At 51.7% G+C, this 18,108-nt stretch overlaps 2 protein-coding genes across 6 annotated transcripts in view; one reads left to right on the plus strand and one right to left on the minus strand.

Moving 5' to 3' along the window:
• The window catches only part of Clcn6 (Cl-/H+ antiporter 6), a 38,276-nt gene extending 31,562 nt beyond the window's left edge, over nt 1-6,714 (plus strand). For 2 of the 5 annotated variants that reach the window (XM_048461389.3, XM_048461395.3), the window contains exons 20-23: nt 136-292; nt 1,563-1,670; nt 1,759-1,884; nt 4,008-6,714. In XM_048461389.3, coding sequence (XP_048317346.1) covers nt 136-292; nt 1,563-1,670; nt 1,759-1,884; nt 4,008-4,088 — 472 coding nt within the window. In that variant the 3' untranslated portion in view covers nt 4,089-6,714. The other 3 variants (XR_015738030.1, XR_015738031.1, XM_085690298.2) reach the window with 3 other exon arrangements.
• A 2,242-nt stretch (nt 6,715-8,956) lies between these two features.
• Nucleotides 8,957-10,378, minus strand: Nppa (natriuretic peptide A). Its single transcript, XM_048418100.3, has 3 exons — nt 10,150-10,378; nt 9,723-10,049; nt 8,957-9,254 (listed from the first exon to the last, which is right to left on the minus strand). The coding sequence occupies exons 1-3, from the start codon at nt 10,267-10,269 to the stop codon at nt 9,243-9,245; spliced, it is 459 nt and encodes a 152-aa protein (XP_048274057.1). The 5' UTR covers nt 10,270-10,378; the 3' UTR covers nt 8,957-9,242.
• Between the last annotated feature and the right edge of the window lie 7,730 nt (nt 10,379-18,108).

Below are 18,108 nucleotides of genomic sequence, written 5' to 3' on the forward strand. Positions count from 1 at the left end.
CGGGGCGGAGCACCCTGCACCCAGTGGGTGTGAGTGAGCCCTTGAGCTTGCTGGAGATTATGGGAAGGCGACGAGGCTGTGGTGGAAGTGACCCTGTGGAGGGATACGAGGCAGCATCTGGTTTTTGTGTAACAGATACACTCCCTACCCCAACCTATACCCTGACCAGTCCCCGAGTGAAGACTGGACCATGGAGGAGCGCTTCCGCCCGCTGACCTTCCACGGCCTTGTCCTGCGCTCGCAGCTCGTCACCCTGCTTGTCCGAGGAGTGTGTTATTCCGAAAGTCAGTCTGTAAGTCTGGGCCCTGGTGTCCTGCAAGACAGGAAGGTGATGGGCAGGCCCTGTTGTTCAGGGAGAGGTGGTCTGTGTGGGCCCCCAGGTGAGGGGGAGTGAGAACAAGCTGACTCCTGTTTCCCTCTTTCCTAGTGGAACACGGACTCCTGCTGCCAGCTCCGCTGTAGCCACCTTCCCTCTTTCATTTGGTTTTTAGGGTGTCCCCTTGGCACCCAAGTCCATACCCCTCACACCTTCTTTTCAGCAAGTCCCCTATAGCCCTGGTTTCCAGAGTGACTCTGCTGATGTTGGGAGTTGGGTTTCTACCATGTAGCCACCTGAGCCCCTCTGTGGTCCGCTAAGCCTACAGAAGAACTGTTAACCTGGTGCAGGGGCCTGGGTGGAGTGTGGGTGACCAACCTGGTTGGAGTGGGTAGAGAAAACCATGGGGACCTTAGAGACAAGGAAGTTGGAGTGGCGACAGTGGGTCCTGAAGTACTTTGCATGGCTACTAGAGCAGATAGATTCTGGGGCTCCCCCGTAGTGGAGCCAGCAATGAGCCAGGTGAAGGTGTGGAGTGGAGTAGGGAGCAGGCCACTTAAGGACAGTAGCCAGCACTGTGGCTCCTGTGCTGTCCTGTGACAACAGCAGTGAGATCGAGGGGTGGTGATCACACCCCGTGGGACCCTACTGTAGCCGCTGTGTCCAACTGCCATCAGCCTGGTAGCTTGAAGCAGGATTTGTCTTAGTTCAAGACCATAAGTACCAGATTGAGAGCACGTTGGGCCAGCTCTCTGAAGGCGTTAGGAGAGGGGCCTTCCCAGACTCCTCCTGTCCCTGTGGTGCCAACAACTCCTGGCCTTGCTGCCTGCAAACACTACTTCAGTTTGACTTTTGTCCATGTGTGGGACTCCCTCTTCCTCTTCCTCTCCCCATTCTGTAGGGACACCTGATGCTGGAATTCGCCCTAGTCCAGCGTGAGCTCATTGTAAGCACATGGACAGAAACTGTTCCCAGTAAAGACAGCTGATAGGTTTACAGGTTGTCTCTGTCTGTGGGGACACACTTCAGCCCACAACCCTATTAGCAGTTTTCTCATCTGTTAGGACCTGCTTTGCCATCAGGCTGTCTCTGTCCTTAGCACCCCCTGTGGCCCCTGTACTGAGTCCCCGAGTGGCCTGTTACTGGAAGACACTAACTTGCAGAACTGGGGAAGGACTGTCAGAGTGACCCTCCTGGTGGCTGCTGTGTGTTGCAAGGCTGCTATGTGTCTTGGTTGGAATTGCAGAGTGCCAGCCAGCCACGCCTTTCTTATGCGGAGATGGCCGAGGACTACCCGCGGTATCCGGACATACATGACCTGGATCTCACATTGCTGAATCCCCGGATGATTGTGGTGAGGAGGGCTGTCCCTTGGGGCTGTCCCACATGATATGCCTGTGCTTATCTCAGGCTGTGGGTGATTCTTGCTTTCTCTTCTGCAGGATGTCACCCCATATATGAACCCTTCACCATTCACTGTCTCCCCCAACACCCATGTTTCCCAAGTTTTCAACCTGTTTAGAACCATGGGCCTGCGCCACCTGCCTGTGGTGAATGCCGTGGGAGAGGTGAGTGATCTGGGTGGAGACCAGTGTCCCTGACCGCCTCTGGTCTGTCCACCCACCGTCTGTTCCCGTTTACTTGTCTGTTGCTTCAGTCCAGCAGGGGGCGCCCTGTGATCTACCTTCCATTCTTCCATTGCCTGCTCTTGTCCGGGCTCGAGGGCTTTTTACCTCCCCTTAGTCTGTGTTCCTTGCTCCTACCTCTTACAGGCTTCTTTAGCATTAATAGAATTTAAGGTAGAATTCTCAGAGCGTTTTAAAAGGTAGCACACCCAGTGATTGTTCTCGTGGGCTCTTCCATCATTTCTTTTCCGAGTTAAATGTATTGGTGTGGTGTATGTGAGCACAGCTTTGTGGAGCTGGTTCTCTCCTTCCACCTTCAGTGGGCTGGGAATGGAGCTCTGGTCACCAGGCTTGCATGGTGAGCGTATTTTCCCACTGAGCCAGCTTGTCAGCGCAACTTAACTTTATTCTTTTTTTAAAAGATTGTGTGTGTTTATTTATTTATTATGTGTGCAGTGTTCTGCCTGCTTATATGCCTGCAGGTCAGAAGAGGGCACCAGATCTCATTGTAGATGGCTGTGAGCCGCCACATAGTTGTTGGGAATTGAACTCAGGTCCTCTGGAAGAGCAGCCAGTGCTCTTAACCTCTGAGCCATCTCTCTAGTCCCCAACTTAATTTTTTTTAATTACATAGCTATTGTTACATTATCATACTATATTGTAGCAAAATAAGAAAACAAATAAAAATAAGCCCTGCCCTCTGCCCTGCTGAGGTTGCTGCCCTGTAATCTTCCGTGTGCACGGGTTCTCTGTGCCCAGAGCTTACTCACCGAGAGTTTGCCGTAGGTGCTCGTCTCTGCTACCTGTTGTTCTGTCTTAGGCATGCTCGGCAGTTACTCTGCCATTGAGCTACAGCACTTCACCCACCTGTGCGGCAGTCAGACCTCATGGCTGTGTGGCCTGTGTCCTCCTCTTCCAGTTGAGTTTCAGTTCCCTTTGAAGGTCTTCAGTACACGTCACCAGAATGACCCTGTAAGGAAGGAGTGCCTCCATCCCTCCCTTCTGTCCCTTGCTGGCCTGATATTCACGTAGCCCAGACTGGCCTTGAACTTGACTCAGCCTGCCATGTGCTGTTATAGGTATGTGCCACCAGGCGTGGCATGTGCCCTGTTTAAGGATATACGCCAGCCAGTTTTATGTCGACTTGAGGAAAGCTAGGATCATTTGGGAACAGGGACTCTGAATTGAGGCGATGCCTCCATAATCGTGGTCTGTAGGCAAAACTGTAGTACATTTTATTAGTGATTAGTGAGAGGGTCCAGCCCACTGTAGATGGCACCATCCCTGGGCCAGTGGTCCTGGGTGCTATCACAGAACAGGCTGAGTGAGTCAGAAGGAGCAAGCCAGTAAAGAGCAATCCTTCATATTATCTGCATCAGTTTCTGCCTCCAAGTCCTGACCCTGTGTGATTTCCTGTCTGGACTGTGCTCAGTGATGGACGATAATGATGCAGCTGAAATAAACTTTTCCTCCCCAACTTGCTTTTGGCCATGATGTTCTGTCACAGCAGTAGAGACCCTAAGACAGGACATGGCATGCCTTGGGGTACAGCTCAGCCATAGAGCGTGTGCCTAGAATTATTCATAAACAAGTATACAAAATAAAACATTACTAGTTCTGCCAGGCATTGTAGCACACACCTGTAATCCCAGCACAGCACATAGGAAGATGGCAAGTTCAAGTCAACCTGGGCTATGTTGTAAATGAAACTGTCTCCACCCAAGCCAAAAACAATAGAAGAAGGTCTGGACCACACATGGATCTGTGCTGAGAGAAAACAGGTGGCCCTTCCAAAGGGGCAGGGTCCCCATTTAGTCACTTCTTTCTTCTTTCTCTGCTCCCACTTCACTCCCCTTGCAGGGCCTCACTGTTTCCTTTCGTGCAGCACCATCTGTCCCCATGCCTTCTGAGAGTAGGAAGTCTGTGCCATGGACACACTAACCCTGTCCTGCCCCCAGTTCTTTCTGTGTCTACATCCTGGGGTACATCAGCAGGGACCATTCTCTTCATACATGTTCTTACGTGGTTGTACGCTCTGGTGACTCGGGTGTTTTCTCCTTTCCTAGATTGTGGGGATCATCACTCGACACAACTTGACATATGAGTTTCTGTTGGCCCGGCTTCGGCAGCATTACCAGACCCTCTGACAGCTGAGCCTGGCTACCAGCAGCCCACTCTCCCAGAGGCCTCTGCAGGTGGCCTGCTCACACTGGCCCCACAGCTGGCACGAAGGCTCCCGCTCACCTACTTGCCTGGAGTCCTGGAAGACTGGGTCAGAGGTTTCAGTGTTGAGCAGAAAGTTGGAGTTTTACTAACTTCTCAGCAAGAATTTTCCGTTTCTCCTTCCCCAGGCTCCTGTGGACATCAGGGAGACGTCAGGCTGGGTCCTGGGTGGGCACTTGGTGCTTCTCTGTTGCTGTTTCTCGGAGAACCCAGACCCTTCTAGGAAGGGTGGGCAGAGGCAAACATTGGGGGTGTTATTTGCATATCACGTTCATTACTGAGTTCAGGAACTGGGCCTGAGAATGGTTTCCCGTGTTCAGGGAAGCATAGGATCAAGCCCGGGAGCTCAGATCCACAAGAACTCTCTGCCTCTCCTTTGGCCTTTCTTCTCATTCTGTTTCCTGGGAGCGGGCATGTGCTCTACATTCGCCGCCCCGTGGCTTGGTCTCCTTAGAATCAGTTCTGATCAGACCCATGAAGCACTAAAACCCTAGCTAACAGCCTTTGAACTGTTAAATCCCGTCATGGGGACAGCACCTTCTCCCCTCACTATAGGCATTCGGTAGTCCCATACCAGTTACACCTGCTCTCCGCCCACTCTCAGTCCATTCCTCCCTGAACCACGGGACTTTCCAAACCTTCATCTCTGTCTTTCTGGTGGTGCAGCCCCAGCTGTGTCTTGGACTCATTCCCAAAGTTAACCAAAATTGAGGAACCCCCTCGACAGAACCACTACCCCCAGCCCTAGCGGATTCGGGATGGCTCTACAAGCTGGCAAACAGGCGGCCCTGAGCCAGGGCCAACAAAGGCACGGCCTTAGGAGGAAGCTGGAGGCGCCTGTCTTGGTCGCTGCTCACTCCCGGCTTCCCACTCCACTCCCTGCTCAGCCCTCTTCCTGACGACTTGGAGAGGAGCTTTTGCAGCTGCTGGGCTCAGGCCTGGGGAGGGAGTGGATGCTCTTGCTCCTGTGCTTCATGGCTGCTGGTCCTCTCTGGGTGGTACCTCAGGGAACATCTGGGTGGGGACATCAGAACTCACTTTCCTGTACCATAGGGCCCCTGTGGTGGCTGTCCTTGGATACCAGGGGACTTTCATTTGCATTAGATACTGTTTTTCTCTCTCTCTCTCTCTCTTTTTTTTTGTTTTTTTGAGACAGGGTTTCTCTGTGTAGTCCTGGCTGTCTGGAACTCGCTGTGTATACCAGGCTGGCCTCAAACTCAGAGATCTACCTGCGTCTGCCTCCTGAGTGCTGGGATTATAGGTGTGCACTACCACTACCTGGTGCATTAAGATACTTTTTAAATCATGGAAGTTGCTGGAGAGCATTTGTGCCAGGGTCTGGCTTCTAGCACCAGGGTCTCTGGGCCTGGCAGAGTCTTCTGATGAACATGTGGGAAATTGTCCCATGACCTCAGTCGGGGCTGACATTGGGTCTTGTCGTCTGGTTGTGACCCTGGCCCTCTGTTTTCCCCATTTTCTTATCTTTTTATCAGAACAATCTGTTTTCCAGACTCTGGCCTGTGAGGTGGGGGTGGGGATTGAAACTAGTTGGGAAAATAGCCCTTCTAAGTAGGGTTGTGTCTGGCCAGCTGCCAGCTTCATTTTACAGCTGACTTGAGTGTCTGCCCTGCTGTGTCCTCTGTCAGGAAGGAAACCAGTTGCCCACACCAAGAGAAAAGCTTGACACACCACAGAATCATCTTCCCGGCCTGCAGGTCTGCAGACTAGCAGCCTGCAGGGGGCCTGAGGCCACTACTTCTTGCTTCCAAGGCAGCCTGGTGACCCACTGCATTCTGTCCATCCTGCGTGTGTGATGAGTCACCGCCAGTGTAGCCCAGAATAGACGGTGCAGATACGTCTACCCTGGAGCTGGAGCCCATGTTCCTCTGCCCCTCTGCCCCTCTAGGACACTTAGCCCCTGTGTCCCTCCCCACAACCTGCCTATCCAGAAAAGCCCAAAGACGACAGCTTCTCCACCCGTGAACTAAAGCTGTAAGCCTTGGACCCCTCCCCCACAGCTGTCCCTTGGAACCAGTGGTACAGTATCTCACCTGCCACAGTTCAGCGGCCCCCCAGTGCCACAGCACCTTGTCACAACAGCTCCACGGAGGGACCCCTGAGGGACTGCCTGAGGTTGGCTCCAGGCAGTGTTCCTGCCTTCTGCACCTGAGCATTGCGTGGCTCCCTGGTCCTGCTGTGGGAGTTTGGTGTTTTGTGAGCTGTCTGCATGTGACCTTGGTTAAGCAGTCCCAGCTGGGATGGACTTAGCTTGATTCAGCCAGCCGCATGACAGTTTGATGCAGACCTTGGTGACAAGAAAGCTTCCGGAAAAGCCAGCCCAGCAGTGTTGACCTCGGTGATTGTCCGGTTGCAGCTTCCGCCTTTCTGTTTGCACTGTGTGTTTATGTGGTGACATTAGCTGGGTCCACTGTGTAGATAAACTGTATCATTTTTAATTTGTAAAAGTCTATTTTTATTTGACCCTTTGGAAGGAGGAAGTTCTGTGGTAACTTTACGAAGTCAGAATAAAATGTCTGCACCTTCTCCGTAGACCTTGTCTGCACCGCGCTCTTCCTTCCTAGGCTTTCATTTCCCTCCCCTTTCAAGTAGGGGAGAGTTAAGGTGCAGGAAGGCAGTCTCTTTGTGACACAGCTATGTAGCCCAGGCTAGCCTCAGACTCACTGTCATGAAGGATGACCTGAGCTGTCCTCTACTTTCCAAGTGTGGGATTAGGGACATGTGCCATCGTGCCCAGCCAGAAGGTAATCTGCTGGCCCCACCCTCCCTGTAGCTTCCTGTCTCCGTACCTGTCAAGGCTCTTCCCTGGCACCTGGCACTGCTGTGGTTTGACTCACCTGCGAACACTGGCCCTTTGCTCTCTCCATCTTCTCTCTGCCAGCGCACCAGGGCAAGAGCCGACAGTCTGTTCTGACTGCTTGTTGTAGGACTCAGCCAACAGCCAGGAGCTTGATAGCAGCTGGAAGAGGGGAAGCCCTCACCACTCTGTGTGTGTGTGTGTCCAAATGCACGTACACACGCGCACGTTCCCGCACCTGTCTGCTCTTTGTCCACTTGTCTCTTATTTTACAAGAAAGACTCGCAGTGTCTGTGGCTGTGCCTTCAGTCAGAGCGCCCACCAGGCCCTTCCTGCCTTGGCTTTCACCAGGTCCTAGGGCACTTTGTACCCATGTGTTCCTTTGTGTCTCTTCACTCCGTGGCAACCCTGTGTTACCGTAACACTGGAGGGCACTCCCAGCAGCTCATTCCTTTTCCCTTGCACTGGGACTCCCAAGTGCAGGCTGATGCTTTCCCCTGTCTCACACTTGTCCTATGAGTTTGGTTGTTCCCCAGCGACTGTTTCTTGTTGGTTGGTTGGTTTTGTTCTTGTTGTTTTTCACCTACTGATTTGAGATCCAGATAAGAGGGTTTTTTGTTGTTGTTGTTGTTGTTTTTTAATTCTGTTTTTGTTTACTCGTTTGGTTAGTTGATTTTTCTAAGACACTGTTTCTTTGTGTAACAGCCCTGGCTGTCCTGGAACTTAATTTGTAGACCAGGCTGGCCTTGAGCTCACTGAGATCTGCCTACCCACCTGCTGGGATTAAAGGTGTGTGCCACCTAGCTGGGCCCAGATTAGAGCATTTTGGTTGGGAGTGGTTGAAGTTCTTCCTTCCCCTGTAGCCCCTCACTGTTTGCTTCTGACCTCGCCCCCCCCCCCGACATGTGTGCACTTACTACTTGACTTCCTCACCCCATTTTTGTACAATGTACCCGGTACGGATTGGGACACAAGCTCACGGCCACACACACAGCAAACTGTGTCCTGTTGGAGTTACAAGGTGCACCTGTGATGTCACTTGTTTCCTGGGACTTCAGGGCAGAAGCAGTGTCCCCATTTAGACTTGAATGGGTAGGATGCAAGGAGCACCGGAAGGTGTCATCCCAGGTTGGAGGCGAGTGTGTGGGTGAAGGGGGTGTCGGTGTGAGAATCTGAGGTGTGTGCCCAGGGAAACAGGCGAGAAAATAACAGTCCTCCCTTGATTAAAAGAAACCTGGTGTCCTGTCCTAGTGAAGCCAGGCAGAGGCAAGCAGATCTCCAAGTTTGAGGCCAGCCAAGGCTACTACATAGTGAGACCAAAAATGAATAAATTAATAAACTGTCTCCTGGTGGCTCTCACCTGCGTGCAGTGTACAATTCAAGCGCCACAGTCCCGGGGTAGGGAGGTCATGGCTGTTTTATAAATGCATTTGGCTCCGAGTTTGATCTCTGGTACTGGTAGCCACAGATGATGGGTAGAGATGCCCCGGTGTGGCAGGCCACAAAGCATTTGAACCTGTAACCCGTCCTTCACTGCGCCCAGCTGTGCAACCCGCCCTCCACTCCACTCTCAGCCGAACTGAAAGTGTAGTCCGCGGGGCTGCAGCAGCTCGTGCTCAGGGAAGACCTGAGCCATCCGTGGTCCTCTCAGTGCTCCCTAAAACCACCCAGGCTACAACCAAAAAGTGAGACGGGCGCAAGAAAAAGTGCCCACTGAGCACAGGCGTCATCAGGAAAAGGCGAGTGTATGTTCTTTTTCAGGAATTGAAAATAAATGACCTTCAGTCTTTGTGGCCTTTTCCACCTCCCGTGACTGAGGCCAGAGTGAGTGGCCGAGCATGGTGAGCACTGTGTCTTGAGTCCCCTCCCCCCCCACTCACCAAGAAGAGTCAGGGAGGGAGGGAGACATGACTGGACAGGGTAGGAGGGAAACCAGGGACTGGGCACAGAAGTGAAAGAAAGCACCGAGACCTCAGCTTCTGTCCTTGGTGCTGAAGTTTATTCAAAAAAATTTTTTTCCGGCTGCTTTCCCAAAAGGGGTGAAGCTCTACCTTAATATGCAGGGTGGGAGGGGAAGGCCCCCCTGGAACCACTGGTCTACACTTAGCATCAATCGTGAAGGATGAAGACAGGAAGCAGCCGCTTCAGCAGGGTGCTCGCCACACCTCAGTGACAATGAGACCAAGCTTCGTGACACACCGCAGGGGCTTAGGGTCTTCTGCACTCAGCCCCAGCGAATCTGTCTGGTTTTTCTCCCTGGCTGTTATCTTCGGTACTACAAAGAGAAAAATATTTTGGTCTGATGATCTGGCTTTACTATGCTAAACTGTTCAGCTTGACAATGACGAGCTATTTCCCACCAGCCGCAGTCCAGCCCAATGGTCCTCTGTCATAAACTGGCAAACAAGTCTTAGTCCATTCTGTTTAAATCCACCAGGCCCCTACAGCTGTGAGAAGAACACTAGCTGCCGGTCAGTCGGCAGTGCAGAGGTGCTTGGCCTTGTGTTCTGATTTCCCGGCTGGTGGCTCAGCAACTGTAGCAGCTGTTGTATTGTCTCGAAACTTCTGGAGCATCCACCATAGTGGAGCAGAAATCTCAGAAGGAATCAACACTTGCACTGGTCTCTCGGCTACCAGAGATGCTCCCTGCTAGTATCCCTTGGCAAGGTTTGAGCCTTAACAAGACCATAGTTTGCTGACCCCACCCGACCCCCATCTCATCTCCATCCACAGCTCCTCTTACCCGGAAGCTGTTGCATCCTAGTCCACTCTGGGCTCCAATCCTGTCGATCCTACCCCCGAAGCAGCTGGACCTCCGTAGGCTCCTAGGAGCAGCGAGCAGAGCCCTCAGTTTGCTTTTCAAGAGAGCAGCTCTATCGGAGGGGTCCCAGGGACTGCGCCCGAGGATACTCCCATCTCTCTGAGGTGGGTTGACCTCCCCAGTCCAGGGAGGTATCTCAGGGAGAGAGCTAAGCGCTGCCCCTGCTTCATCATTCTGCTCACTCGGGGTCTGTGGGGGCACAACCTCATCTTCTAATGGCATCTTCTCTTCCAGATGGTCTAGCAGGTTCTTTACAAAGGAAAAAGCAAACACAGGGAAAGGGTAATGTCTCAGAGGAATGGACTCGGTACCAAAGAGACCCAGTCTGTGCCCCACTTCCTGACCCTACCTTGAAATCCATCAGATCTGTGTTGGATACTGCGCTGTACACAGGGTTTGCTCCAATATGGCCTGGAAGCCAAAAGGCAAGGAAGAGGAAGAAGCCCATGGTGATGGAGAAGGAGCCCATGCTGCCGTGGGTCGGGGAACGATCTGATGCTTGCCGCCTCTTCTCACTCCTCTCCGGGTTCTCTCTCTCAGCCTTTGCCCGTCCCTGTCTCCCAGCTGCCCAGTGCCTCCCGTTTTTATAGCCCCCCGGCTCTCTGAGAATGCAGGAAGGCTGGAGCCCTCCCCATTCTGTCACTTGCAGTGATAAAGCGATGGAGAGTGAGGAGCCAGCAGAAGATGCCCTTTTAAAGTTATCAGTTCAGCAGAGCTACTCACAGCCCCTTCGCCTTGAGCAGTTCCAATGCCCCCCCCAACCCCCGGACCCTCGGCTGCAAGAGCCACATTCTTGCTGATTTGCCTCAAGAGGTCCCCACTTCAAAGGTGTGAGAAGAGCAGAAAAGAGTCCTTGGTTATCTTCCCGTGCGCGCGCCTCAGGATTCTTTCTCCCTGGCAACAGGACCCATGCAGGGAAGCAGAGAGTGACGGCTGGCCTGCACCCAGCTCCCCCTGCTTGCAGCTCAGCTGTCAGGGGCTCCAAATAAGGGCGGGAGGGGAAGACATGACAGGCAGCTGGGAGGCCAGCGAGCCGGCTAGGGAGTACACATGCTGGCGCTAGCTTCACACCTGATTCATGGGCCTCGTGGGTGGACCTCTGGCCCCAGACAGCCCTCCCCCACCCTAGATGTCCCTGTGAGCAGTCAGGTGAAAGAGTGGTTTTATTTTAGAGTCTGAAGTCAGCCAGGAAGCCAACATGATACAGGCCCCAAGAATGCAGCTGGAGGTGTAAACACCGAGGGATGTCAGAAGAGCCTGCTTCCTCTGAAGCTCGGTGCTCCTGTCTCCCGATTCTCCATCCGAGGTGCAAGCGGACACAGGCTCGAGGGATGCCACCACTTTTCTTTCTCGGCCTCGCTGGTTTCAAAAGTTCTGACTCGGAGTGTGACGTGTATAATGGTTCCATCTTCAGGGGAAATAGAGGGGGGTGGGTGGGAAGGTGAAGGGATTGAAGGGGCTTCCACAGTTCTCCATAATGTCCTTTACAACCTCCGAAGCCAGGGAAGTGAGCCATGAAGGCCTTGATTGCTGTGGCCTCCTCGGGACTGTGAATAGGCAGTCTTTATTGCTCTCTATGCTTCAATGTTACCACGATTCAACACTGAATGTTTTGTGTGTCTGACAGGCACGTGTGTTTTCTGCTGCTCTCTCCTTTCTGACTGCCTAGGGGCAACAGCACATCTGAGTTCCATCCCCACGTGTTCCAGTCCACTCCTGGCATTCACGTATTGGATGGCTGTTCAGACTGGCTAGTTCCATCCCCAGCCGTGCCAACCCTGTGGCTGCCTGGTGAAGTTGTCATGTGGCCACCATAGCTGGGTGTGTGTGTGGTGAATTGTCTAAGCCAGAAGAAAGAGCAAGTGAGCTGGAGGTTGTAGACTACCAATTTGGGTTGGTCAATCTCTATTTGAAACTTGAAATCTGTGCAAGCTTACGTAGGAGCTGAGTCCAAACTGTCGCCTCCGGATGAGCCCCTGGGATGTCCTCACTGCTTAATTGTGTGGCTATGAATTATTATTAGCAAAGAGGACTCAGCAAGCATCCCTACTGGGGGGACTCAGGCTCCTTGCTGTGTGCATCACATGACCAATCTCCTGGAAATGCCCTTTGAATCATGCGAAGACTTGAGGAGCGGCTGTGGCAGGTGGCCTCTGAGGGCTGTTGCCGCTTTCCCGTCCAGTGCCGCCTCTGAAGTCCACGGGTGGCCCTAGGAGAGCTAAAGCTCCGACCAACATTCCAGGATGGCAGTTTCAAGTTCTGCCCATCTTCTTTGGTTAAAGTCAATTTTCCAGAGTAGAACCAGAGAGGACATGAGTGTCATCCTCTGGGCCTCTGTGTTCTCGGATCCATTAAGGGGCAGGGATGAAGGATGCTCTGAGCGCTCTCCATACCTCTGTGCCACCATATTCCACACTGTGTGTGCTCTGTGTCTGTGAGGCGGAGGAGCCCAGCACTCACTTGACCCAATCCTTAAGCCTTTGATTTGAGCCCCAAATGAAAGGCAACTCAATGCATCATTTCTTTCCATACTTCTGGTCCTGCTCCACTTTGGGGTGTCCAGAAGCCAGTCCGCCTTAATTCTGGGAATGATAAAAAGAAAAGAAATGTGGGGGGCTGGGGCTAGAGAGATGCTTGGTTGTGCAGTTGTGAGGACCTGAAGCTGAACCCTCAGCTATTCACAGAGCTGAGCACGGCTCCCTGCTCCTGTACCCCCAGTACTGAGAGATGGAGACATGGGGCTCCCTGGAACTTGCTGGCTGCCTGCCTAGCCAAGAACACAACAAAAACAAAATCCCAACTTTGGGTTTAGTGAGAGACCCTGACTTATGGCAGTGGTTCTCAGCATTCTTAATACTGTGACCCTTTAATACAGTTTCTCATGTTGTGGTGACCCCAACAATAAAATTATTTCATTGCAGTCAACGTGGTGGCACACACTCTAATCCCAGCACTTGGGAGGCAGAGACAGATGGATCTTTAAGTTCCAGGCCAGCCTGGCCTACAGAGGAGGTTCCAGGACAGTCAGGGCTACACAGAGAAACCCTGTCGCCAAAAAAATTATTTCATTGCTATGTCATAATTGTAATTTTTCTACTGTTATGAATTGTAATCTAAATATCTGATTGCAGGATATCTGATCTGTGACCCCTGTGAAAGGGTTGTTCTACCCCAAAGTGTCGTGACCCACAGGCTGAGAACTGCTGCCTTGTGGTACTCTGACAGAGTTTTAGAACAGGGCACTTCATGTCTTCCTCTGGCCTCCCCTGTACTTTAAGAATGGCTGTTGCTAACAAGGAATCGATGCTTTTGCTGGGCCTTGTGGTGCCCACCTTTGATACTAGTACCTTGAAGCTGAGATAGCAGGGTCGGGAACTCAAGGCCGTCATTAGCTACATACCAAGTTCAAGGCTCGCCCAGGCTCTTTGAGATCCTGTCTTCAAAATAACAAGACCAGGGCTAGAGTGGTATCTCAGTCAGTGAAATGCCTGCCTTGAAAGCATGAGGACTTGAGTTTGGGTCCCCAGCACCCACGTAAAAGCCAGGCTCACTGAGAGACCTTATCTCAAACATTAAAGCAGGTAAATGTGCCTGCCACACAGGCCTGGCCACCTGAGTGTGGTCCCTGGAGACCACGTAAAGGTGGAGACCACGTAAAGGTGGAGACCACGTAAAGGTGGAGGGAGAGAGCTGTGTTCACGGAATTGTCCTCTGACCTTCACTCAAGCACCGTGGTATGCATGCACGCATGTACACGAAGTTATTTTATTCCGAGACAGGATCTCACTATGTAGCCCTGGTTAGCCTGAAACGCTCTATGTAGACCAGGTTGGACCTGAACCCACAGAGATCTGCCTGCCTGCCTCAACCTCCCAAGTACTGGAATTAAAGGTACACACCTCCACCATCAGTTGGACATCATGGCACATGCCTTTAAATCCAGTACTCAAGAGGCAGAGGCAGGTGAATCTCTGTGAGTTCAAGGCCAGCCTGGTCTATATAGTGAGTTCTAGGATAGCCAGAGCTGTATATAGTGAGACCCTATCTCAAAAATACTAAAAGAAAAAAAAGAAAGGAAGAAGAAAATGGGGAAGGGTATGCACCACTGTGCCCAGGTACAGTAATAATTAAAAATACATAACATTGCCAGTAATCAAGTCAACTTCTGCCTACCACCCACGTGTGCACATGCACAAACACAAAGGAAGGAAGGAAGGGGGCTGTTGAGATGGCTCAGTAGTTAAGAGCACTTGCTGCTCTTCCAGAGGTCCTGCGATCAATCCCCAGCAACCACACGGTGGCTCACAACGATTTATAATAGGTTCTGATGCCCTCTTCTGTCACACAGACATACATGCAAGTAGAGCACGCATGTACATAAAATAAATCTTTTTTTTTTAAAGAAAGAAAGGCTTATCCTATGTTTACAAAGAAAAGAAAGGAAGGCAGGCAGGCAATATTTCATTTCTTTGTTGGAATATTCAGGTAACTAGAAGTTGGCAGTGGGGACAGGTTCCTAAGGCAGGAGTTGACTTGGGACAACTTTATAGTATTACTACATCCATGAAGCAAGAGTTAGCGGGGAGGAAGTGGATAGTGATCTAGTTCACAATGGTTACATAACAAGCCTTTGCATGAAGGAGCAGAGTCTGCTCTGCACGGCTGCGTGTTCGTGGCTTAGTACTCCCACAGCTGCAACGAATGGAGATACTGACTCAGGCTGCTCTCATTGCAAGCCTGCTAGGAGAACGTCTCTTCTCAAACTCTGGCCTGTGGCCTTTGAGGCCTCAGGTCCTTGCTGTCCTCTGGCAGTGGCCTGGAGACATCAGCTCCCTGTTCCCTGGGCCTCTCTGTCCAGAAGCAGTGGGGTCCCTTTGCGTCGAGCAAGAGAGAGAAACGATGGGAGAGGGAAGAGTCATGGAGGACACAGCTCCTTTGCAGCCTCATGTAGAAGTGGCATCTGTCACCCTGTGCTGTATTCCACTGGCATCTCTAGGCCCTGCCTGGGGTCTCTGGGAAGAGGAACTACAGCAAAGTCTGAGTCTTGGGAGGTGAAGGGTCCTGGGGAAGGGGCACACCTCAGGGAAAAAGAAGGAAGAATAAATGTCAAATAACATGTGACCCGGATGGCCACAGCCTTGCAAAATCTCCTTAGTGTCTGGGTAAACATGCTGGGAATCTCCCGAATCCACAGAGAGCTACACCTGAAGAAGTCCCCTGGGAGAGAATGGGAGACCAGTGCTGCCTAGTTTCCCCAGGCTGAACCAAGAGAGCTTCATAAAGCATGGAGCTGGAAACCACTTCAGAAACCTGTTACAGAGGCTGGGGCCCGAAATGAAGGGGCCGCAAGGGCCAGACTCCCTCTGGAACCTGTAAGAGAAGCATGCTTCTTCCAGGTGCCAGCTGCACTTGGTTTCTGGCTGCATTGTGCCAGCCTCTGAACTGTCATCTTCCCTCTGTGTCTTCTCTTACAAAGCCACCAGTGCGTGCGTGTGTGTGTGTGTGTGCGTGCGCGTGCATGCATGTAAGGGGTATAAGGCTTCTCGTAGCCCAGCCTGGCTTTGAACTCATTGTGTAGTCAAGGATGACCTTTGACTCCTAAACTCCATGTCCTCTTGCCTCTACCACCCCAGTCTTAAGTCACAGACTTTTGTCACCCTGCTCAGTTTATTTGGTACTGGGAATGGAACCCAAGTCTTCCTGCAAGTTAGGCAAGCAACCTGCCTTCTGGATACATCCTCAGCCAGAAACCAGTCAGAATACCGGGACTCCACCCTATGCCACTAGTTATACTAGAGTGAGCCCTTTGCCTATTATGGTCACACTCAGAGGATCAGAGTATGAAGCTTTTCATATTCTTTTGGGGGTGTAGTTAACTTCTAATGGGAGCTGTCTAAGCAGGGCCCGTCCTGTCTTCGTCTCTTGCTGGTGTAAGCCTCACATCTATCCACGGCCACGGACTCTCCCATATCCTAGTCTTGTTATCCAGGGGTTGGCTGGGTCTGGTCTTTCTGTGAGCTGACCCGTCAATTTCTCCTCATCAGACAAGATCAACCGAGGGGCCTTTTTGGTATATGGGCGGTGTGATAGCAACCCAAGTGCCATAGCAGCCACAGCATTTGATAGAAAACCAGAGGTTGGGCAGGCGGAGCAGGTAGGAGTCAGCTTCAAGACTCCACAGTGTCCTAGCACCGAGAACACAGTGTATACACACTGATTCTTTAAAAAATGCTTTCTGAATGACTGAATCAGTCTGTTTGCTCTAACTCCCCTACCCAGCCCCCACCCCACATATACCCAAATGCCTCCTTAGAGGCAATCTGGCTGAAGCGTGAAGGTTGTCAACTTCCCCTGATGACCGAAGTAGTAGATGGGAGATCCTGGGGAGGGCAGAGACATGTCGGAGACGGGTACAGCCTAATGGTCCTAGGTCCTAAACCAGGACCAGAAGTGAAAGGAGGAAGAAGGAAGTCAGTGGGTGTGGTACCTGCTTGGGTGGTCCAGCCAAGAAGGATTCTAAAGGCTGCCTCATCAAGGGTGTGGTCCTGGGCAAAAGCTTAATCACTAGGGAGTATCTCACTCTAGGCTTTCCTAAACAGGAAACGACTCAAACACCAGTGGTTTATTTTGGAGATGATTACGGGCAATGGCAACAGAAGAGGAGGGCTGTGACAGAGGGCTAGAGCAAAGTGAAAACCACTGTGGACAGCAGCGGCTCCGATCCCCTCACCCCTACTCCCACCTTCCTCACCCCAACTCTAGATGCTAGTGAAACCTGTGCTGCCCATGATGAGAGGCAGCTGGTCACCTGAACTCAGCACCTAGTCGATGTCACTGCCCCGTACTCCCGGCTGCTGCTGGGGAGTCACATACACTCTGAACACCAGAGGAATCCTCCGGCAAAAAGTGCAAGGCTGGGTAGAGATGTGGCTCAGTTGGTGGCGTGTCCATCTAGCACGCACAAAATCCTGGCTCGATCCCAAGTGCAACAAAGACCAGGCATGGCGGCTCACACCTAGAATCACAGCACTCAGAGGTAGAGGCAGGAAACTCAAAATCATCCTCAGCTACATAGGGAGTTCGAGACCAGCCTGTAAATCATCCCCCACTCCATGAGGCTAGGACAGTACATCAGTTGGAAAAGTGTTCGGGGCACAAGCCTGAGGATCTAAGTTTGAGTCGCAGCACCCACATTAAAAAACGGGTGCAAGACTAGAAAGATGGCTCAGGAGTTATGAGCACTTACAGAGGAGCTGGGTTCTATCCCAGTGCCCCTTACTGGCTCATAACCATCCATAGTTTCAGTATTAGAGGACCTGGTGCCTTCCTTTGACTCTGTGGGCACCAGGCATGCATGTACTAAGTGTATACACCTGCAGACAAAATATTTACACAAATAAAATAATTAAATCTTTAATCTTAAATCTTTAAAAACAACCATGAACAAAAATTGGTACAGCACTGGGGATGAAATGGAGGCAGGGGAATTCCCAGGAACGCAGGCAGCCCGTCTAACTGGATCAAGCATGCTTCTAGTTCAACAACAGACCTGTCTCCAAAATCAGAATTAAGTGGGAGAAGAAACACCTGACACTGACCTACACACACACACACACACACACACACACACTTCACATGCACACTCCACACACCTACACGCCCCCCACATGCACCCTACACATACATACTACACACACACACACCCCACACACGCACACTCAGGGCCAGCATCTGGCACACACAGCATTGTCACAGAGAGGAGAGCGGGAACCACTACCCACTTGGTATGGGAGAATTGTCTGTATTCTGTCAATCATGTTTTAAATAAACACTGATTGGCCAGGCAGGAGGTGTAGGTGGGAAAACCAGACAGGAAGTGGAAATGATGCAAAGAGAGTAGGAGAATTCTGGGGAGGAGGAAGTTGATTCCTCCCACTCCTGCCCAGGCCACCGAAGCAGCAGGATGTGAGCTGCCCCACTGATAACGGTACTAAGCCACATGGCTAACATAGATCAGAAAAATGGGTTAATCAAAATGTGAGAGTTAGCCAATAAGAAGCCTGACCTAAAGGGCCAATCAGCTTTATAACTTACGGAGTCCTCTGTGTTATTTTCTTTGGGACTAAACAGCTGGGGGTGCGGGCAGGACAAAAACCCCAACAAGCAGTCCCGGCCCCATCATGTTACACCCACTGATGCACACAGATCTTGATCTGCTTGTAGGCGTTTCCGACATTCAGCTCCACAGGGCAGCCACCCACTAGCGGGTGAAAATGTGGCTAAGAAAAGTCAGTAGATGGAAAGCCCT

This window comes from Myodes glareolus, chromosome 6 (assembly GCF_982192425.1).
Source record: "Myodes glareolus chromosome 6, mMyoGla1.1, whole genome shotgun sequence".
NCBI classification, from domain to species: Eukaryota; Metazoa; Chordata; class Mammalia; order Rodentia; family Cricetidae; genus Myodes; species Myodes glareolus.

Excerpts from the sequence above, each read along its gene's own strand:
- Nppa (XM_048418100.3), bottom strand. The coding sequence starts at position 10,269 with ATGGGCTCCTTCTCCATCACCATGGGCTTCTTCCTCTTCCTTGCCTTT. Across the intron at positions 10,050-10,149 it reads CAGATCTGATGGATTTCAAG|AACCTGCTAGACCATCTGGA; the intron begins GTAGGGTCAGGA and ends TCCTTTGTAAAG.